Below are 19,214 nucleotides of genomic sequence, written 5' to 3'. Positions count from 1 at the left end.
CGTCCAAGTGTCGAGGGACAAAAGTCCAAGTGTCCGAAAACCTGGAGTCCTTTTGGCAACTAGCCCAAATGTCGCTATCCCAGCCCCCCCCCTCCATCAAACTCTATTCCGCCTCCTTACTTCCGCCATCTAATTATCCATCTAGTGAGTAAACTTTGAATTTATTTTTACAATCATTAATTTTGTAAAATGGCTTCTCGTGCCTTGTTGGAAACCAAATGACAATGGAAAGTGTCCAATATTTAAATAAGAACTGCATAGTTCCAAATTGTTTATTACCTAGTGCAAGAAATAAGATATCGCTTTTCTCTGTTCCCCCAAATAGTTTTATTAGATGGAAAGAGTTAATACCGAATGCAAAATTCAGTAGTAAATCTAGGATTTGTAGTTAGCATTTCGAAGAATGTGACGTTAAAAAGGGGGAATATCTTCTCAGTGACTTTTACCCTAATTCCAGATGGAGATTGAATGCTGGTGCTTAACCAAAGCACTTTCTTGGTAATTATAAAACATCATAACATTTAATAATAACTAAATAATTTCCCAACTGGTTTTCTAGAGTTGCCGTCTCTTAAGACCATAAAAAAAGGCAAGTTCTTTCCAACATTTCAAATGTTGGCCCTTTTTCAATATCTGTAAGGCATCAGCAAGACATGCCATTACCTGTGTGCAAACCTAAACGCATAAAAAGAAAGGAAAAGAATGTTGTTACAAGAACATCAGCGTCAAAAGGTAGTTCTTCACAATCAAAGGCACCTCTTTCCGTATCAACCAATGAAAATTTCACAGCTGTATCATTGTCTGTAAATGATATTTCATCTCATAACATTTCATCTCATATTTATGGCAGTACTGCCACACCAGAAAGTGTAATTAGTTTACTTTCACCAGACGGTAACTACTTTTAATTAAACTAAACTCACCAATATCATAATGAACTCTTTCATATCAGTAGTGAATGTGGAAGAGCATCACATCACTACACCTGTAGAGAAACTCCCCTCCCCCTGCTTGCTCAACTTGCCTTCTGAAGGACAACTGAGCATTTTGATTGATTCTGCAATGTTTTGTGATAAGGATTTGCCAAATGTCGAAATCTGTTCAGAAACAACAAAAAATCAAAGAAGTTTGCTTGCACCGGATGGTATCTACTTTTCATTAAATTACAGTACCAAGTATTTTTAAATTTCTTCTTTAATTACAGTAGTGACCTTGGAGGATCATCACACCATTGCACTTGCAGAGAAACTGTTATACCCCTGCTTGCTTAACCTGCCTCCTGATGAAGGACAACCAAGCGTGCAGATTGACTCTGAAATAGTTAGTGCTGACAGATTGTTAAATTACGAAATGTGTTTAGCAACGTCGGAAACCCAAACGTGTTTACCTGCACCAGAAGGTAGCTATACTTCTCGTTAAGTTACAATGACCAGTATTACAAGGGATTCTTCTTGCAATTTATTAGAGAACATGGAAGAGCGTCATATAGATTTAGCTGTAGAGAAAATCTCACCTCCCTGCTCGCTCAACCTGCAACCTGATAAAGAACAACAAAGCATGTTGTATGATTCTGAAATGTTCTGTGATGACGACTTTCGTAGTGTCGAAACCTGTTCAACATCGCCGGAAAGTGAAGCCAGTTTGCTTGTACAAGAAGGTAATTAACATTTGATGAATTAAAATGATCAATATTAAAAGGCCATTTTAATGATCCAAACCATTTTTATGTCGTAGACACATTTGAAGTGTGCATCACAAAAATGTCAGGCACACATTTAATAGAAATTTTTTGTGAGGAACATCGCGAAGAAATGATATGTTATTTAGCAATGGAGTACGCAAAGATTCGGCATCACTTTGAACAAAAGCGATTAAACAACCTTCTATTGTCAAAGTCTAAGGCTAAAATAAAATCGAAGTCAAAGGAAGCCAAAAATGCATAAGTTGTTTTATCACATGCGTTTGAAGAAAACATGGAAAAACTGTTGATTTACTTTGAATACATTTTTGAATTGAAAACTTGTTTATTTGTCAGTTATTGTTTAGTAAACTGAAGAGTAATGTTTAAATGAATAACTGATATGAAATCAAAATTTAAAAAGATGACAAACGTTGGGAAATAACAATGGCAGACGACAGTGAGATCTCAATAAACCAATATTTTGAGTTTCCCACTATTTTGTCAACGAGTACATCACACACCCACCAGAGGGATACAACAGCTAGATTTTGCAAATGGTCATCGAGGGCTTATGGAAGGATTTAACGTTGAGCGAAGTAACCATAGGTTTGATGACTCTGGTGATAGGGAAAAACACGTCTTTTCATTTATTCAATTTTAGGTAAAATCAGAGTCATAGACCCCTGGTTGCTCCACTATGGCTATTTTCCCTCTCAGAAAAGGGGTACCCTCTTGTGGGGATTGCTATACAGAAAACGGGGGTTTTGGGTCGGGGCGAAAGAGTGATTTTCCGCCCGGTGGGAGCGCCTCTTGCGGGTGTGTGGTTTCACTCCACGCAGAGACTCATTTGTCAATAGATGGCAGTCCCACCGGGCGGAAAATCACTCTTACGCCCCGACTATGCTCCGACCAAAAACCTTTGTTTTTGTGGATAGTAATCCCCGCAAGAGGGTACCCCTTTTCTGAGAGGGAAAATAGCCATAGTGGAGCAACCAGGGGTCTATAACTCTGAATATCCCTGAGAGATTTACCTTGGTAAAGATGGAAGGCTATGCCGTGGTTATTGGGCCCCAAAATGTTTATTGTTTCCCCAGGGGTTCCAGCCGGGTTTTGATTGGCTGAAAATTATTGTGCGTAAAAAGGGGATTTGTTCGTTTTCATTTATTTTTTATCTGGTTCGCCGTGTTCAACTTCGTGCCTATGGGTTGTTTCTAAATATGTAGGTTTGTTTGTTAATTATATATATATATATTTTGATCAAAATTCAAATTTCGATTGTGAAAGTCGGGTTCTGATTGTTTGGTGGCAGGTTGGTGGATTTAGGGACCCTCCTGTGCCGCGGGTTTTCGTTTTTTGGGTAAAAATTTATTACAGTTGGATTCTCCATGTAAAACTGTATGGAATAGGGTATTTTTGGTGATGAAAGGTTGGTTTGTTAATTTTAAATTTGTTTTGGCTTACAAACGACGAGGGCGGCTGTCGTAGTGGTGGCAACCTAGTTTTTTTTTTACTAGGTATTACTAGGTAAAATACCTAGTTTTTTTACAAAATTAGGTATTACTAGGTTATTTACCTAGTTTTCGCAAAAACTAGGTACGGTAATTGCAAAAAAAAACTAGGTACTAGGTAGGCCTACTAGTAAAAGTAATAAAAAAAACTAGGTAAAATTTTTAACTAGGTAATTACCTAGTTATTTAGGTACCTAGTTTCAAAATTCAAACTAGGTACAACTTTTTAACTAGGTTCTTCAAAAATATTTAATTTCCCAAAAAATCAAATGTAAGCTGCAGTACCCATACCAAATAAAAAATTACCATAGACTTCGATTTTGAATCTCTTTGTATTCACTAATTTGAATTACTGAAAAGAAGAAAACAGATTAAGGGTTTATGTCAAATTTCTTATTGAATCTGCAAAGCGTTTGCGATTCTAGTAAAACTGATGACACGTTTGTTTTGGCGAGAAAAAACGTTGAGCAGCCTGCAAAAAGAAATATCAAGTGTGTCACATAAAAATGAATAAAAAACATCGTTGCCATTATTTTGACAACGCTGCATAAAAATCAAAATTACCTAGGTAATTATCTAGGTAATCATTTTAAAAAACTAGGTATTACTATTACAAGGTAATTTCTAGGTAGAAAAATGGACCAAAAACTAGGTAAAAGTAGAGAAAAAAAAACTAGGTAATACTAGGTAACTAGGTAAAACTAGGTAATACTACCTAGTATTGCCACCACTACCCCTACCCCCCGGCTAAGTAGAACAATTTTTGCAATGCAAAATAGAGTCTTTCCATTACTCGTTATTGTCATTATCGGGTCGGGTAATCTGATAGCATATGTAAACAACAAATTATTTTTATCAGTATGCTAGCTTTAATCAATAAATTGATAGTGGCTAATTGGATACGTTTCCGTCGGCGACGCGGGAGATACGCGTTCAAAGCTTACTTGTTTTTTAATACTTTTCAGAGCAAATCTAGCTAATGAATATAATTAAATAAATCTTTGATGAGATATATTATATTTAAAATTTTGAAATTATATATACAGTCATGCGTGCAAGTTTCCTTAGCAGGCAAATGGGTCTATATCCTTTCATTTTGTTTTTACGGAAGCGATACTATGGGGCCTACCATACCCTCGTTTTTTTCCATTCTTCTCTTCCTCTACGTCTCAGTCAATTTTCCTACTTTTAATTTTGCACTTTTTTCGCGGGTTGCAAAGAAAGAGAAATAGGAATAGCATAAAGGGGTACGGTAGGCACCAAACTATCCCCTCCATCAAAAGGAAATAGAAGGATATAGACACATTTGCCTGCTAAAGAAACTTCCACGCATGACTGTACATATTTATATATGATTAATGATTATTTAATTCGTAAACAAGTACACCATTTTCATGAGCGGAATAATTTTGAAAATAGTTATCCCATGCAAATCTAGAACGCGGATCTCCCGCGTTCTAGACGTATGTAAAGAAAACTAAGAAAAGGGGCAGAACGTGAAAAGGGATGAAAAACAAAACATAAAAGCCTTTTAATTTTCTCTTACTGAAATTGGTAATTGCTAAAGTTTCAAAAAAATGTAACCCTACTTCATGTGAAAAAAAACACATTTCGAGGCTAGTGGCCTGTAGAAGAAATAACATAAGAAATTCCAACCGAAACCAAAGGAGACACCGTTCGAGCCGTATGAGTTTGGATGGGGAAGCTATATTACAGGTGACCCGTAATTAAACTATCTTTGTTGAAAGCAGTAGAAGCATGTCCTGAAAAAGTGGTGATTACAATTATCCTGTTTCGTGGCAGAAAAGGGGTTATAGCAGAAGTGTGGTAATGATCGAAAGCTGCCTTTTCGTTCTTTTGAATAATAAAGAATAAATCCAACTTGTTCTGATTGTTGTTCTTTAGGAAATAATCGAGGTAATAGTATAATACGACTAGTTGAAATAGTTATAGACAATGAAACACGACACACTTTCTTCTGTTCAATTTTGAAGTTAAGCAGGCTTACGCAGTCAACAATTTGAATGTGACACTGAATTTCCCGATCCACTCTCGTCAGCTTGATTCCTAGACACATCTGCGTGGTCTTCATGTCACGAACGATAACCGAAGAATGTAACCCTGCTGATAGGAATCGATTTCGCAATCGCTGGCTTCTAGGTGGAAGCAGAGGCCCCCGATTATATAATTGTGGGCCTCTGCTTCCACCTAGAAGCCAGCTAGAACAAGTAGGCCCATCGCCTTCTTGTCCTGCCGCACGACGAATGCCAGTTCGTTTCTAATATCGGGTCAGATGAACGTCCTGAAAACTTGAACGAAGTAATCATTCCATTCTGGTAGCTAAAGGCCAAAGACGTCGACAAAGAACAGCCCGTTCTATCTGAAGATGATCTACACGGAAAACGCATCCTGAAACGTTAATAAAAAATATTGGTAATCAGTACCATGTCGGATTACTGTTGAAAACCGGCAAAGTGAACCTTTAAAATGGTTATCTGCAATGAAATGACGGGCTTTCTGGAAACGTTTTTATAGAGATGATGACTTTGCCCAGAAATACGATGCAGTGGTACAGGAGTACTCCGGCTTGAAACACGCCATACCTCTCATGTCCCATGAAAGAAAGGCAGGAGGCATGAGAGGAAACCAACAAAATGTTGTATTTACCTTACAACAGGGTCGTGAGCTTGTCTAGCTCATCGACCAAAGCTCGTGTTGTCTTAAAAGGTGATGCCGAGTACTCTGGCACAGCAATTAATTAAAATATACTTCGGATACCTAACTTGCTCGTTAACTTGATTGGTGTACTTATCCGTTTCTTTCGCCAGTTGACGCGGACATCAAAAATGATTCATCAGTTGAAATTCCTTGAGGAAAACCAGGCAGTCTATCGTTTTGTTTACCAGACAAGCAGGAGCCTCGTTAGTGCTCCAGATGACCACCACAATCCACCATCCAGACCAGATCACCATCCAGACCAGATCACCATCCAGACCAGATCACCATCCAGATGACACTTCACCAAAGACCTGTATATTCGCCTTTAACCGAACTTCCAGTGATCATCGTGAACAGTATCCAGAGGCAGTAGACAGTGTTCAACAGAATTTTGACGTCGAAAACTAACTTGACTCCTTCAATTCTGAAGACGAGTCAGTAAAACGCACCCTCCAAATGAAGAACCTCTTCCAGTTGGGCGGTTTCAACTTAGCAAAGTGGACGTCATCACCAAAAATCGTGATGGCACCTTTACGTGAATTTGGGCTTGCTTCGTCATCGGTAGACCTCGACTTAGATGATTTTTGCATCTAATGAATACTTAGGGTGATGTAGGACAGTGAGACGGACATGTTAAAGTTCAAGATTAGAAAATCGTCTAGTCATAACGTTCTCACCAAGCGAATCTTCCTGAGTATCATTTCCAGTGTCTACGATTCATTGCGAATCATTGCACCCGTTGGCTTCTTTAAATAGTCTTTGCTCTAAGACATCTGGATGAATGAGAAGAGGATTGGCTGGGATAATCCGTTACCCAAAGAATTATACCACCGATTTCACTAATGGTACGAGTATCTTGATTACCTGGAGCTCCTTTCGGTGCTAAGATGCATCAGATTACAACATGAAAATTGTACACAGCTATATCTACACGTTTTTACGGATGCATGTTTGACTAGCATCGTGACTAGAGCCGTGACTTACTTCCGTTCCATCTTCGATGACAAGTCGATAGATGTGTCCTTTGTCACGGCGAAAACGTACGTTACACTGGTCAAACGTCACACGATCCCTAGACTGATGTGGCAAGCCACCGTAGAAGGTCTAAATATAGCCCTTATAATTTATTGAGAGATTGGGACCTACCTGCGGTAAGTTCAGACCTTTTACGCAGATTCACAAACCGTACTACGTTGTATCCATTTGTGGACTTTAAGATTCGAAGTATTCATGAGCAACCATATTGGTAAAATTCTCAGAAACACCGATTGACGACAATCGTGTCTTTGCGGTCCCAAACGTTCATAAAAATAACTTAATAGATCGGTGTGTGACCTATTACTCTAGTTTGCTGATGTTTCAGCGTATTCTAGCCTAGAGTTGGAGATTTGCCAATAATAGCAGAGCTAGAATAAGTGGTGACACGCTAACCGTAGGAGAGTAAACGACAGAAGAAATGTTAACGTCACTTAAGCAATCCTGTAAATGAGCTATGAGAGCCAGCATCGGAAATTTCCTTGTCGCCAATTTAGTTCTGAGAACAATTGTCACCGAAGTAGCCGCCCTCTTCAATCCACTGCCATTGACATATCTTAGTATGGACCCGGAAGCCCCTGATCCATGAACTGCAAATCACTTTCTTCATGGTGGAGCTCATCACTACCTTTTCCTCCAGCGGTTGGAATTAGAGAACGTAGACGTTACAGCAAAACAATTCTTGCAAAGCCAAACCAGTATTCAGCATTTCTGGAAAAGATGGCTGGGGAAATACGTCCGCCACCTGATCGGTAGAAGAAGATAGAAGGAAGATCGTCTCAATGCCTCTGTTGGGTACTTACATATTGTTATAGAACCGAAAATTTAACGTAGGCTACTTGTGTGCGGTACTTGAAATCATACCCAGTTCCACCGATAACATTGTTCGTTTGGTAAAAGTCAGCAACCACCAAGACCTTGCATTTGTCCTGTGACAAAAGTCTGTGTTTTAGCTACGGCATAAGAGTAGGACGTCGACGTCAAGCATTAGTAAAAAAATGTCTTCAGTTGCCTAGCTTTAACCGTTTTAGGATTAAAAAATTAGAAAAATTTTCAGCGATATGTTCAGAAATTTTACAACCAATACAGTGCCGGTCCAGTTATAGAACCGGCCTGTGCGCGGTTCTATAACTGAATGGTTCTATAACCAAGCACCCGATCTTAGTGCCACCTATCGTCGGTTCTTTCATCCCTCAAACTTTAAAGGTCTTAAAATGTAAGGGCACATAGCAGAGTGGTAATGCTGTTCGCTATGGAACTAGAGTCCGGTGTTCGAACCGCTGCTATGACTAAATAAAAAAAGGTTTTTAATATCTGTGTAATATAGTCTATGGCTATGAATGGTGAGATAATAGTGTATCTTCATTGACTGGGGACCATCCACAGAGGAAGTGGTTTGATGAACTAGAAGAACTGTTGTCATAACAGAAGGAAAAAGAAATTAGAGTTGGTAGAAGGACTGGAATGGAACAAGGTGCTAGAAGATAAGAATGAATAAAGGAAGCTATTGTATTCTATTGTATTTGGTATGAATAACTTTACCGCCTATTATTATTGTATTTGGTATGAATAACTTTAACGCCTATTATTATTAGTTGGGTCATTGAACCGATGTACAACATTGCCTAAAAAGATAAAACCCATTACAGTAATATTTTTTTGCATGTTTTAAAATGCAAAACCCGTTCATTCCCGCCATAGAAAATCGATATAGTTCATAATACGGCCAACGGTGGCGCTGAAACACGGCAAAGAAAAATCGGTTCGATAACCGAGCCGGTTCCATAGCTAGGCGGTTCTATAACTGGACCGGCACTGTATTGAAATTCATAAAAATAAAGGGTAAATACCAAACCGAAAACATAGTTGTGCATAGATTATCGTCGGCAGTACTCTTATATCCCTAATTTTTAGTTAAAAACTTTTATCATACCTAGTTTAATTGGGTTCAAATGATGTCTTGGTGTAGTAAATTCACTTTGAAAATATTCATTTATCGTAGCTTCCCCCCGCTTTTGGCGGGGTAATACCCGCGTACCCCACACCAACTTTCCTCTTTTTCCCCTGAGGCATAGGGGAAAAATACCCCCAAAATATTACCCTATCACTGACACTAACTCCATCTCTTTGTGATCATTGTCCATTGGCAAACAACACGTTTGAACCTGTAAATTTTTTATAGGAATTTTTAAGATATTTTATAATTGGGTAGAAATTAACCTTAACCAGAGTCTATAATTGATTCGACGGAACATTTCTAAATACTAAATTAACACGATCAAATGAGAGAATAATGAAAAAAGGGTTCTGTAGTGTTATTAATTTTAACCACCGACACCGCACGGAATAGTGGGTTTAGCGGGGAAGAGCCCTCTTTATCACGAGATTGGCTGCTTTGGTTTGCAAAGTGAGTGGTGTGGCCACATTTGTAGATTTTTGGTCCAAACAAGCACGTCTGACATGACCCGATTTTTCTTACAGTGGTAACAAATAGGATATCCATCAACAGTTCTCTGGTAGACCTGCAGTCTCGCTCACATATCTTGATTGTAATGCATATCGTGAACTTGATTAGGGGGAGATGGTTACGTGGATTACGCGCTGTACTATGCGGGGCACTGAGTTTTAAAATCCAAAATATACATTTTAAAATTCGAAATAATCACTCTCTAAAAAGGGATGTCTAGAAAACGGTAGACGAAATTTGTCTAGCGCGTTTTCTTTACATATTATTCTGAAAAAGGAAACAATTTGTATGGTAAATGGGTTTGAGGTTCACTCGTCTTTATAATCCCTCTAAAGGTCACTCCTATTGTGCCTAGAGAAAAATAAAAAAAACGCCTTATCTTGTCTCACTTTTCTTAAACGTCCACACCTTCATCTTTCTACCGCTCAATACAAAAAAATCACACACCCTTTTTCTAACTTCTATCCCATGAACTTCAATGCCACTGGAATTAAGTCTTAGGTTTAGCAAATTTTTGCGTTATTTATTATTTTCATTATTATAACTTATTCGTTTGAGATGGCTAGATTTATAATTATACTAGTTGAAATAATTATTTTTTTTTCACTAGGAACCATTCTCGCGCCATAATAAGAACTACATTTTTAAACATAAAACAAAATATTCAAAAATTTTAAAATTGTGCCGGAAAATATTCTATCAGGCATCATGGGACGTGGATAACCACTGTACTTGAGTAATAATAGTTTATAACTGAAGTAGCTCAGTGGTAACATAGATACCTACGGATCGGAAGGTATATGTTTGAAATCCTGGAAACAGACAAGAAACCACGGCTAGTGTGATAATTATAGGTTAAAGATATTTAGTTTAAAATCAATTAAATAATATGAAATATCTCTTTCGGAAATCCATTCATAATATATCTAGCTTCTACGGCTTTGAAAACAAAATTAAGGAAAAATTCTTTTTGTTTTTACATTCAAAATTGAGGGGCGTATCAGTTGCCTAGGTAACACGGGGAATGGCATAGAGGAATAAACCTGCTAAATCCTGAGACACTCTGTCTACATTTTTTAAGACCCAATGTCTCGGAGCTCCTTATTTTACGATAATGTCTGGATGAAAGTAGACCATGGCCTACCTTTCCTAGACATATCTTCTTAGAGAGCACACGGTATTGTCAGCATCGTCCTTCGTTCTACTAAAAGTTTGGTTCGATTTAGTTGGGTTAACATCTGGACATCTAGATGGTAAGCCATGTATATGGCACAAAAAGAGGTGTATGTTGAATGAAGCTTGGCACGAGAGATCTTTAATATTGTCACACGAGCTGTATTTGAACAAGAACAAATGACTACAACAGGTGAAGACTTAAATCTAAACAATGGTTTAACTCGAACAAAAAGTGATAACCATTACCAAAAGTTGGAGAAACGTCTGAAGACCTCTAGGGAAACCAGGGAACTTCTCTATTTGTGTGTTTACATGTGTAAAAAGGTTTAAAGCCACTTGGAAAAAGAAAGAAATAATGATTTTTAAACATCAAACATTAGTGGCACTGCCCCCCCCCAAAAAAAACAGTTGATACACGAAGGAAACGCGTTGATCTATGAAATCTTTAGTGTGTAGCTCCACCCTTCTTTTTCCGGAAAACACGAAATTGCACGTTGTTTCGGCAAATAATAAATTAAAATTTTTTACTCATAATTAGTTGTGCAAAAGATACACTAATTACTAGCTATCCAGCATCAAGATCTATTATGTTGTTTAAAAGATATCAGAGAAAATGCTATCAACTCAGAAGTGGAAAATATGTCCTGTAGAAATCCTTGGTAAACCAAGAGGGAATTAGTATTCTTATCATCAGCTATCTTAGATATTAGTTTACCAATTTACCTATACTTCATAAATTGAAAAGGTCCAAAATTAAGTGTCATATTTGCATATTTCAATTTTTTTCCATTAGCTTTTTCCTGCTGAAACACCCTTAAACTAGTACGGAGTTGAATCCGACTAATGTGAGTTGAATCATGTCACCACGCGTCAACAACGAGCAGAAAGTTGTCCCTATCATATTTGAAGATCACCTGACACCATTGGATCAACTGACACCATCTGAAACGGATTCACGGAAAGTCGGTCCGGATATAAAGGTGCAGCCGAAAAACCATTGTGATGTGTTTGGCAGGTTAAGCAGGTGGCCACCAAATTTCCTCATCTTGTCATCACACCCAGGCCAGTAAACTGCCGATCGGTCTCTCAGGACGGACTTTACCTCTCTAAAGTTTTCCTGAAAGGAAGTCTCGGCAATCACAAAATTGTGTTTGCTTAAACGCAGTTCAGAATTTCTCCCTCAGCGAGATCTTGAGCTGTCATGTTCCGTAAAGTATGACTTATTATTGTTCTTCTTTTTTACAGTTTCCAGGTGTTTGCTCGTCATCTACAGCCCCATCTTTGACACTTATATATTTAAATAATGTCTGCTCTTCATATTGGTAATTAACGTGCTAATGTTAAATTAATACAAAGTTTGGCCAAGGTTTTGTGTGTTAACGTGTGGATGTGCTTGAGCAACAATTATACTTTTTTTCAGGTTATAGGCATAGAAATTCTTCACATATGCGATGAAACCATTCATCACATTTTTCACACTGAACTAGATCCCCATTCCGGATTACCCCTAAGTTCAATGCGGTGGCAAATACAATATACAGGAGTGGTAGGATTTTTAACGCATCGTTGCACGTCTCTCACTGGATGGGAAAACGGATAAATTTTTCGACAAGAAACAATCCCTGAGGTGGTCACGGATGAGTTCATATGGGTAAAAAAGTTTTGCTGGATCTTTTCCATTAGCGATGCTTATTGCGAAGGCTATAGAAAGAACTCCACAATCACCGAAATTAGCACTTGGCATCCGCTGGCATTGGGCTACTTCATATTCCATGACAGAATTCTTAATTCTCACCAGCGACGACTTGCACGCTAGCGCTTGCTGCCCACCTTCGCTAATGAAGCTCATGCTAGAAGTAAAGCAATTAAAATAATCGTTATTCTGTGAACAGTTTATACACTAATACGCTTGCATTATGTATAGAATATATATAGTTGAATATATATAAAATATCTAAATAATCATATATATAAAAAAGGTATCATATTAATGTATACATTACTTATATTATAAATGCGAATATGATGTATATAATTTATAACTGTCTTACCTGTCATATACTTGAAGTCGATTTCAATTTTTAAAAACCTTTTGTAACAAGGATACAATGCCCTGGACTATGGATAAATTGCATCCATTTTTGTTCTTGAGGTGCCGGAAAATTCGCTTGAGAAGAAAATGTGTTGGCGGACATAATTTGGCGGACATCAGTCCGCCAATTTCTAGAAACTCCTTTCTAAGCATAGTTTGGTCTACGTTAATATGCCCACTGCATAACCAGGATCGTTGAATGCATACCGCTTCAATTTCATCGGCTTTAAGGTACTCTTCGGTGTAATAAAAAATTTCCCTGTGTTTTATATGTGGAATGATTTCGTCGACTATCACCTATTGCGAATGTTAAAAAGAAAATATTTTATCTTGAAATACATTTTCCTTCCGTAAAAAAGGGCTTTCGGGGCGGGGCGAGTCATTCCACGATCGTATTCCACGATATAACGGTACGCGGTACACGGTAAGCGTTCTGTCGACTAGATGAACACTGTCGCATGCTGAGCGGAATCGGTCGAAGATTGGTGTCAGTGTTTTCAAGATTTTCATCATTAGCTGTGCCAATGATACTTCTCCATCAGTCCCCTTGAATTCTTCATACATTCTTTGAAATGAAGAGATGTGTTCCATGACAGTGTGGCCTGGATTAATCTTGTAAACAAAGAATCTGCCAAGGCTTTAGATTGCGTTTACGGGGCCTTGAGCGAGTACTCCATGTCTTGCTGGTCCCACATCTCATCTGCTGTTTGGCATGCTCTCATACATGCTTGTTGGTCTGGTTTAACGTTAAATAGAATGATTGCCCTTGCATCCACTTCTCTCTGAATCCATGGATCGACTTCTCTCTGAATCCATGTATCGATCTTAGTTTGGTTCAGCACTGCAGGTGGAACTTTAACTGCAGCCTCTGCGATTGGCTGTAATTGTCCTTGAACTGCCTCAGCAATGGTTGCTGGTCCTTCAGGAGGTTCTGGGGGCATCTGCGAATAGTCAAGAACACATTGAGCTGGTATATGATACTTTACTCGCATCACTGTGAAGTGGAAAACATTCAACTGAAACATTCAAATGAGACCATGCTTGGGATCTTGCTCACCTCACTTTCATGTGGAATACTTTCAGTCATGAGGCCATGATATGCGCTTGCATCACTGTCGAATTGAAAAAAGTTTTTCATAAGGCCATGCTCTCATTAACCATATTAAATTATGTGAGATTTAATGTCGGAGACGGCCGACTCAGGTAAGTATTTCTCTGTGTATTTTATATTATTTTTTAGGCCTAACACCGGAGTGTCAGTGTATATTTTGTCTGTTTTTTAGGCCTAGCACCGGAGTGCCAGCGTATGAATTCTTTTATGTATTTCTGGCCTGAAACCTTATAGGGTGTCAGCGTAAAGAGAAGAAGTTGCCGTAAAGGACGGAATACAATGGCGGTTATGGCCGCGACACAACAGTGATAACTAAAAGACACAAGAAAAGTAGAGAATATTAATTTTACTGATGGCTGGATCTTCTCTAGGCGTGGATGCCTGGATGATTCTGGCTATTTGGATGGCTAGGTGTTCGGCGGCGGATGGCGGATGGAGACAATGGCAGCAAGGCGGCAGAGACAGCAAGGCGGCAAACACAGCAAAAACAGCGAGGCGGCGAACAACAAGCAAACGAAAAACAGGTAAGAAATTCAACCAGTTACAATACCAAATAAGGAGACCAGGCAGGAAAGTCGGTGGTCAACAAATTCACAGACATTCTTTTAGTTGTTTTTATACATTACAGCAACAATCAAAAAAGATTAAATTCATTCTTTTTATGATAAAATTAAATTGTTTTTAATTTTTTTATACGAATAATCTAGCTGTGTTAAAAGAAAAAAAAATTTGAACACTTGAAATTGATCCCATTGGGTGGCGCAAGCACAAATCTTAATTTTCCCTGTAAAACATTTGAGTGTAACAACTTTGGGGTATAGGAAAGCACTTTTTTAGTTAAAATAATTCAAAAACATGCACTATATTCTAATAGAGTAAAGAAAAACGCGTCGTTCGGCAAAAAAAATTAATTTAAGAATGTTTTGAAGTATTTTATTTATATTTTTGGACACGCCGGTATTAACATGGCGTTTATGGGAAGAAAAGTGGTGTACCTAATCATGTGAACGATACTTTAACGCCCTGGGTGTAACTCCTACAAATTTTTCATTCTTAGATAACTTTTAGAGCACTTTCTCTTCTGATAGAGGAAAAAAGAAAAAAAAATTTAGTCCTTACCAGTAAAAAGATATTTAAGTTTTCCTGAGACCCGTAGCGCCATAAGAATGCACTAAAAAAACGGGTTGTGTACCTAATCGTTTGGTGGGTACTGTATATGCATATAAATTTTAAAATTGTTAACTAATGTGTTTCCGGTGCTAGTCTAAAGTCAGTTTTTATCAGAATGTTGTGGAGTTTTGCTTTCTCCAGTGCTAGCAAAGCCATCGTCTTCCACAGTGAGAAGTTTCGACCATTGACCTTGGGGAAGTTCCTGTTCCCGTAACCCTAACCATAACCACTTACTTCGTACTTCACAAAATATATTACCACTAGCAGTACTCATTTTATAGATGATAAGCATTATCGAATTGATGAGCAGTAATTTTTTTCTTTTTTATTTAAAAGGACGTAGACTCGGAGGCCGAGTATTGCCACGTGTATTGCTTCCGAGAACATAGCTTTACATATTTACATGGGGAAGAAGGACGTTAAGGATTGGAGATGTTTACAAATGTGTGGAAACTGGGCTTATCGACGGCTCTAGTGCGGGCCTGCCGGTGGCGAGAACGGAAGGAATTTTATGAGTACCTGTCCGGCTTGGTTGAACCTTCAAAACCACCAGCCGGTGGTCGCCGACATAGCTACAGTCTCACCCAAGTAACCCCCGGCTGCAGCTTGCAGAGCCCCGATCTGGAGAGCTGATGGGCAGGAGAAATAAAAATAGAACAGAGGCAGAAGAGAGATAAAACAGTGACGGATCACATCTAGCTACCATTAAGTAGTTGCTAATAGGTCCCTAGAAAAAGATTTTTTACAAAAAAGAAGGTTTAGGTTTACAGAGTACAGTGTAGGGGCATCCCATTTGCACAGCACCAGTCTGTCCACGGGATATATACGTTGAAAACATATATGTAAGTATAACGCCACTGGGTGTCGGCCTTCGAGATTTATGTGGGGCTGCGTGGGCTGAACCGTAAAAAAACCTGACGTTTTCCGCTTCTCTCCATGACAGCATAAAAAACCAATGACAAACGAAAGCCGCCCTCATCGTTTCTAAAGAAACACAAATTAAAAATTAACAAACCAACCTTTCATGACAAAAAATACCGTATTCCATACAGTTTTACATAGAGAATCCAACTGTAATAAAATTTCACCCAAAAAATGAAAACCCGCGGCACAGGAGGATCCCTAAATCCACCAACCTGCCACCAACCAATCAGAACCCGACTTTCACGACCGAAATTTGAATTTCAATAAAAAAAAATATATAAAATTAACAAACAAACCAACATATTTAAAAACAACCCATTGGCACGAAGTTGAATACGGCGAATCGGATAAAAAATAAATGAAAACGAACAACTCCCCTGTTTACGCACAATAATTTGCCAATCAAAACCCGGCTGGAACCTCTGGGGAAACAATAAACATTTTGGGGCCCAATAACCACGGCATAGCCTTCCATCTTTACCAAGGTAAATCTCTCAGGGATAAATATTTGTATGTTTATAGTATATATGTGTATTGGCAACCTTCGACGTATATATATATATATTAATATAAACATATAGCGAAGTCATATAAGTATTTATATAATAGGTATATATAGTAAGTATATTGTAAATATACATATAGAGCATATACAATAGCCATATGCGATACCTATAAATAGTATATATGGTATACATTAACATAGTCACGCATATGGAGCCGCCAGTACTTGATCACGTAGCCGGCAGGTATTTGACAAAGAAACTGAATAATGACAGACTTGATGGACGCTGGAATGGCAGGGCCATTTTTGTTTCTTTTCATCCATGTCCCAAGGAAATTTGAAATTTTTTTATCGTAAAATTAAAAACAAGAAACAGAATTAGAAAAAGAACCTTTCTTTGTATTGTTACATTTCACCTTCAGTGTTTTTTTAATGACACTTTAAATAACATTTTACACCTCAAAATTACTCGCGCTCCTCCTGCTGCTTCGTCTTGCAATACCGGCGCAGTTCTGTCTTGTCTACCACGGTTGGCCGTACTTGATTTAATTTGTGCGAAATTGCATTCTTCAGTTTGGAAGGTAAGCGATTTTTAGTCAACTTCACCTTCAACGCTGTGCAAATGGCATCAAAATGGTTATAGATAAAAAATTATTATTGTTTAACTTTAATCAGTATTTGAGTTACCCTGAAATTGTGTGTAGTGGTCGCGTGAACTCGGTATTTTTAGGTTTTCACCGACGGTGGCCTTCTTTTCGTGTAGGCGCAAATGTGTCGGAGAATAAATACTGCCTAAGAGATCCAACACAAATTTTTTGTCATTAGCTGTGCTGATTTTCAAAAGATCCTCCTTTTTTATGGGAAGGCATCCTAATTCGAATATTTTTAGAATGTTTAGATAACAATTTATTATTATAGCTACAGGATTACACTATATGCATTGTATGCATCTTCGTTCACGCTGCCGTCCTCCTCTTCTACTCTTTGGTCGTTAATAGCAGTTTCTGTTGTAAATTCGAATAAATGAGTGTGCATCATGACTAGGCTTCTGTTGTACAGGCATCTGTATTGTTACAGGAATTGCATATCAAGCTTGTTGAGGTTTCACGTCAAATGACGTGGTATACAAGGAACATAAAGTATAATTAACTGAGTGCACAGCACTCGGATGGGATAAACGACAACAAAACTGTGTGACCACAAATGACTGTGAGTAGAACTAATCTCTCAACCAGAGATGAGGTTCCGACAGTCAAACAAAAACACGTTTGAGTACGATTCTCACAGTGGAGATTAACTCCATAAGTTGAGCGAAAAGAAAAGAATTGTTGAGCGTGTAGAATCCGTTGGCACTAGAGAGAGAGTCACTAGCGTGGTGGTAGCAGACGACTATGAGTCAGAAGTACAGTGGTCTGCATAGAAAGAGAAAAGAAGGCTGAGATGTCTCCCACGTAACGAGTGCTGCCATCTAGGGTTGCATGGTTGATGGAAACTTCCAACACTCTTCCTCAAACATGTAACACATAGAAAAATTTGAGAATATGAAAGTAATTAAGGTGTAATGATTCTTCTTTATGACAGACGAGAGGTGATGTACCGAGATTCGGTATTGGCTTGTTGCCTTCTTCTAATCCTGAAACGGAAAGAGAAAAATAAAACATTTGAACATATGCAACACCGATTGCCTCACGCAATTGAAAGAAACGAGGGTTTGATAAGGGTTTTGTGAAAGTTTCCGCAAGATCTTTGCCTCTTGTTGTGCCCTGACAAAATGGAATCGGACATCTGTGTGTTTGTTCCGCTGGTGGAATTTGGGACTCCTTGTTAATTCAATTAATGAGATGTTATGGCAAATTAGGGGCAGCGGTTGCTTCAATTCCGGGACTATCTCTATTAGAAGACGTCGTAACCAGACGCTCTCTTTGGCTGCTTTAGTTCGGCTACGCATTCCGCCTCAGTGGTGGAAGTGGATACACAGTGTTGGCGGCGGCTGCCCCATGCAATCTTTCCTCCGTTCAGAGTGAAGATGAAGCCAGATGTCGATCTTCTGGTGTCAGTGTCTCCGGCGTAGACGGAGTCAGAGTATCCAGTGTGCGTAGTAATTGAAGGCCCTTATCGCAGTCCGTGATTTCTTGTGCCTTTTAGGTATGAAGAGATTCTTCTCACAGCGTTTCAGTGAGCCTGTTGCAGAATTTCGAAAAACTGTGAAATTTGGTTCTCAGCAAAGGCTATGTCTGGTCTGGTTGACAACATCAAATACACGAGGAATCCTGTGGTTTCCTTGAAGGGAACTTTGATGGTTTTTTTCGGGTTGTTGTACTTGCTGAGAAAAGAGCCGGGAGTTGCTGGTAGATCCACTGGATTGCATCCGTCCATGTGGAAGCGCTTGAGGATTTTCTTTGTGTAGTCTGGTTGTGACACTTAGAGAAGCTTTTATTTCCAATTGCGGGTAATAGAGATTCTAACAAAATGGTTTGCTTCGGATGATCGCATTTCAAAATGTTCTGCAAGGTAATTGATGATGTCGGAGACTGCTTTGTTTTTGTTGCTACATACTAACCCATCTTCCACCCATATGACGACCATAGGAAACTTCTCCTTGTGGTGGAGATGGTAGAAACAAGAGTAAGACTTACTGGGAATAAGGCCAAATTTCCGAATGAAATCGTCAAAGTGCTTGTTCCAGACGCGAGACGCCTGCTTTAGTACATACAGACACACGTGTAGTCTGCAAACTATGTTTTCCTGTCCGGTTCCTATGAAACCTTGTGGCTGTTGTAGATAGATTTCTTCATCAAATTCACCATACAGGAAGGCCGTCTTGATA

The 19,214-nt window shown here is 38.6% G+C and overlaps 1 protein-coding gene and 1 long non-coding RNA gene across 2 annotated transcripts; one reads left to right on the top strand and one right to left on the bottom strand.

Annotated features, from left to right (window-relative positions):
* The first annotated feature begins 653 nt into the window (after nucleotides 1-653).
* On the top strand, nucleotides 654-1,943 carry LOC116929549. The gene is made up of 5 exons (XM_045177965.1): nucleotides 654-894; nucleotides 953-1,144; nucleotides 1,205-1,399; nucleotides 1,466-1,657; nucleotides 1,735-1,943. The coding sequence occupies exons 1-5, from the start codon at nucleotides 654-656 to the stop codon at nucleotides 1,941-1,943; spliced, it is 1,029 nt and encodes a 342-aa protein (XP_045033900.1).
* Nucleotides 1,944-16,775: 14,832 nt separating this feature from the next.
* On the bottom strand, nucleotides 16,776-17,752 carry LOC116928508. Its single transcript, XR_006650305.1, has 3 exons — nucleotides 17,318-17,752; nucleotides 17,075-17,257; nucleotides 16,776-17,001 (listed from the first exon to the last, which is right to left on the bottom strand). It is a non-coding gene; the product is annotated as an uncharacterized LOC116928508 (long non-coding RNA).
* Between the last annotated feature and the right edge of the window lie 1,462 nt (nucleotides 17,753-19,214).

The sequence above is a fragment of the Daphnia magna genome, linkage group LG8 (genome assembly GCF_020631705.1).
Source record: "Daphnia magna isolate NIES linkage group LG8, ASM2063170v1.1, whole genome shotgun sequence".
Classification (NCBI taxonomy): domain Eukaryota; kingdom Metazoa; phylum Arthropoda; class Branchiopoda; order Diplostraca; family Daphniidae; genus Daphnia; species Daphnia magna.
The sequence above is the reverse complement of the archived record's forward strand: the minus strand, read 5'-3'. Positions and strand labels throughout refer to the sequence as shown.

What these genes read in the sequence shown, in the direction of transcription:
- LOC116929549 (XM_045177965.1), top strand. Translation starts at nt 654, where the DNA reads ATGCCATTACCTGTGTGCAAACCTAAACGCATAAAAAGAAAGGAAAAG. An exon ending in AAGTTTGCTTGCACCGGATG is followed by an intron (nt 1,145 to 1,204) that starts GTATCTACTTTT and finishes CTTTAATTACAG; the next exon opens with TAGTGACCTTGGAGGATCAT. An exon ending in GTGTTTACCTGCACCAGAAG is followed by an intron (nt 1,400 to 1,465) that starts GTAGCTATACTT and finishes GCAATTTATTAG; the next exon opens with AGAACATGGAAGAGCGTCAT.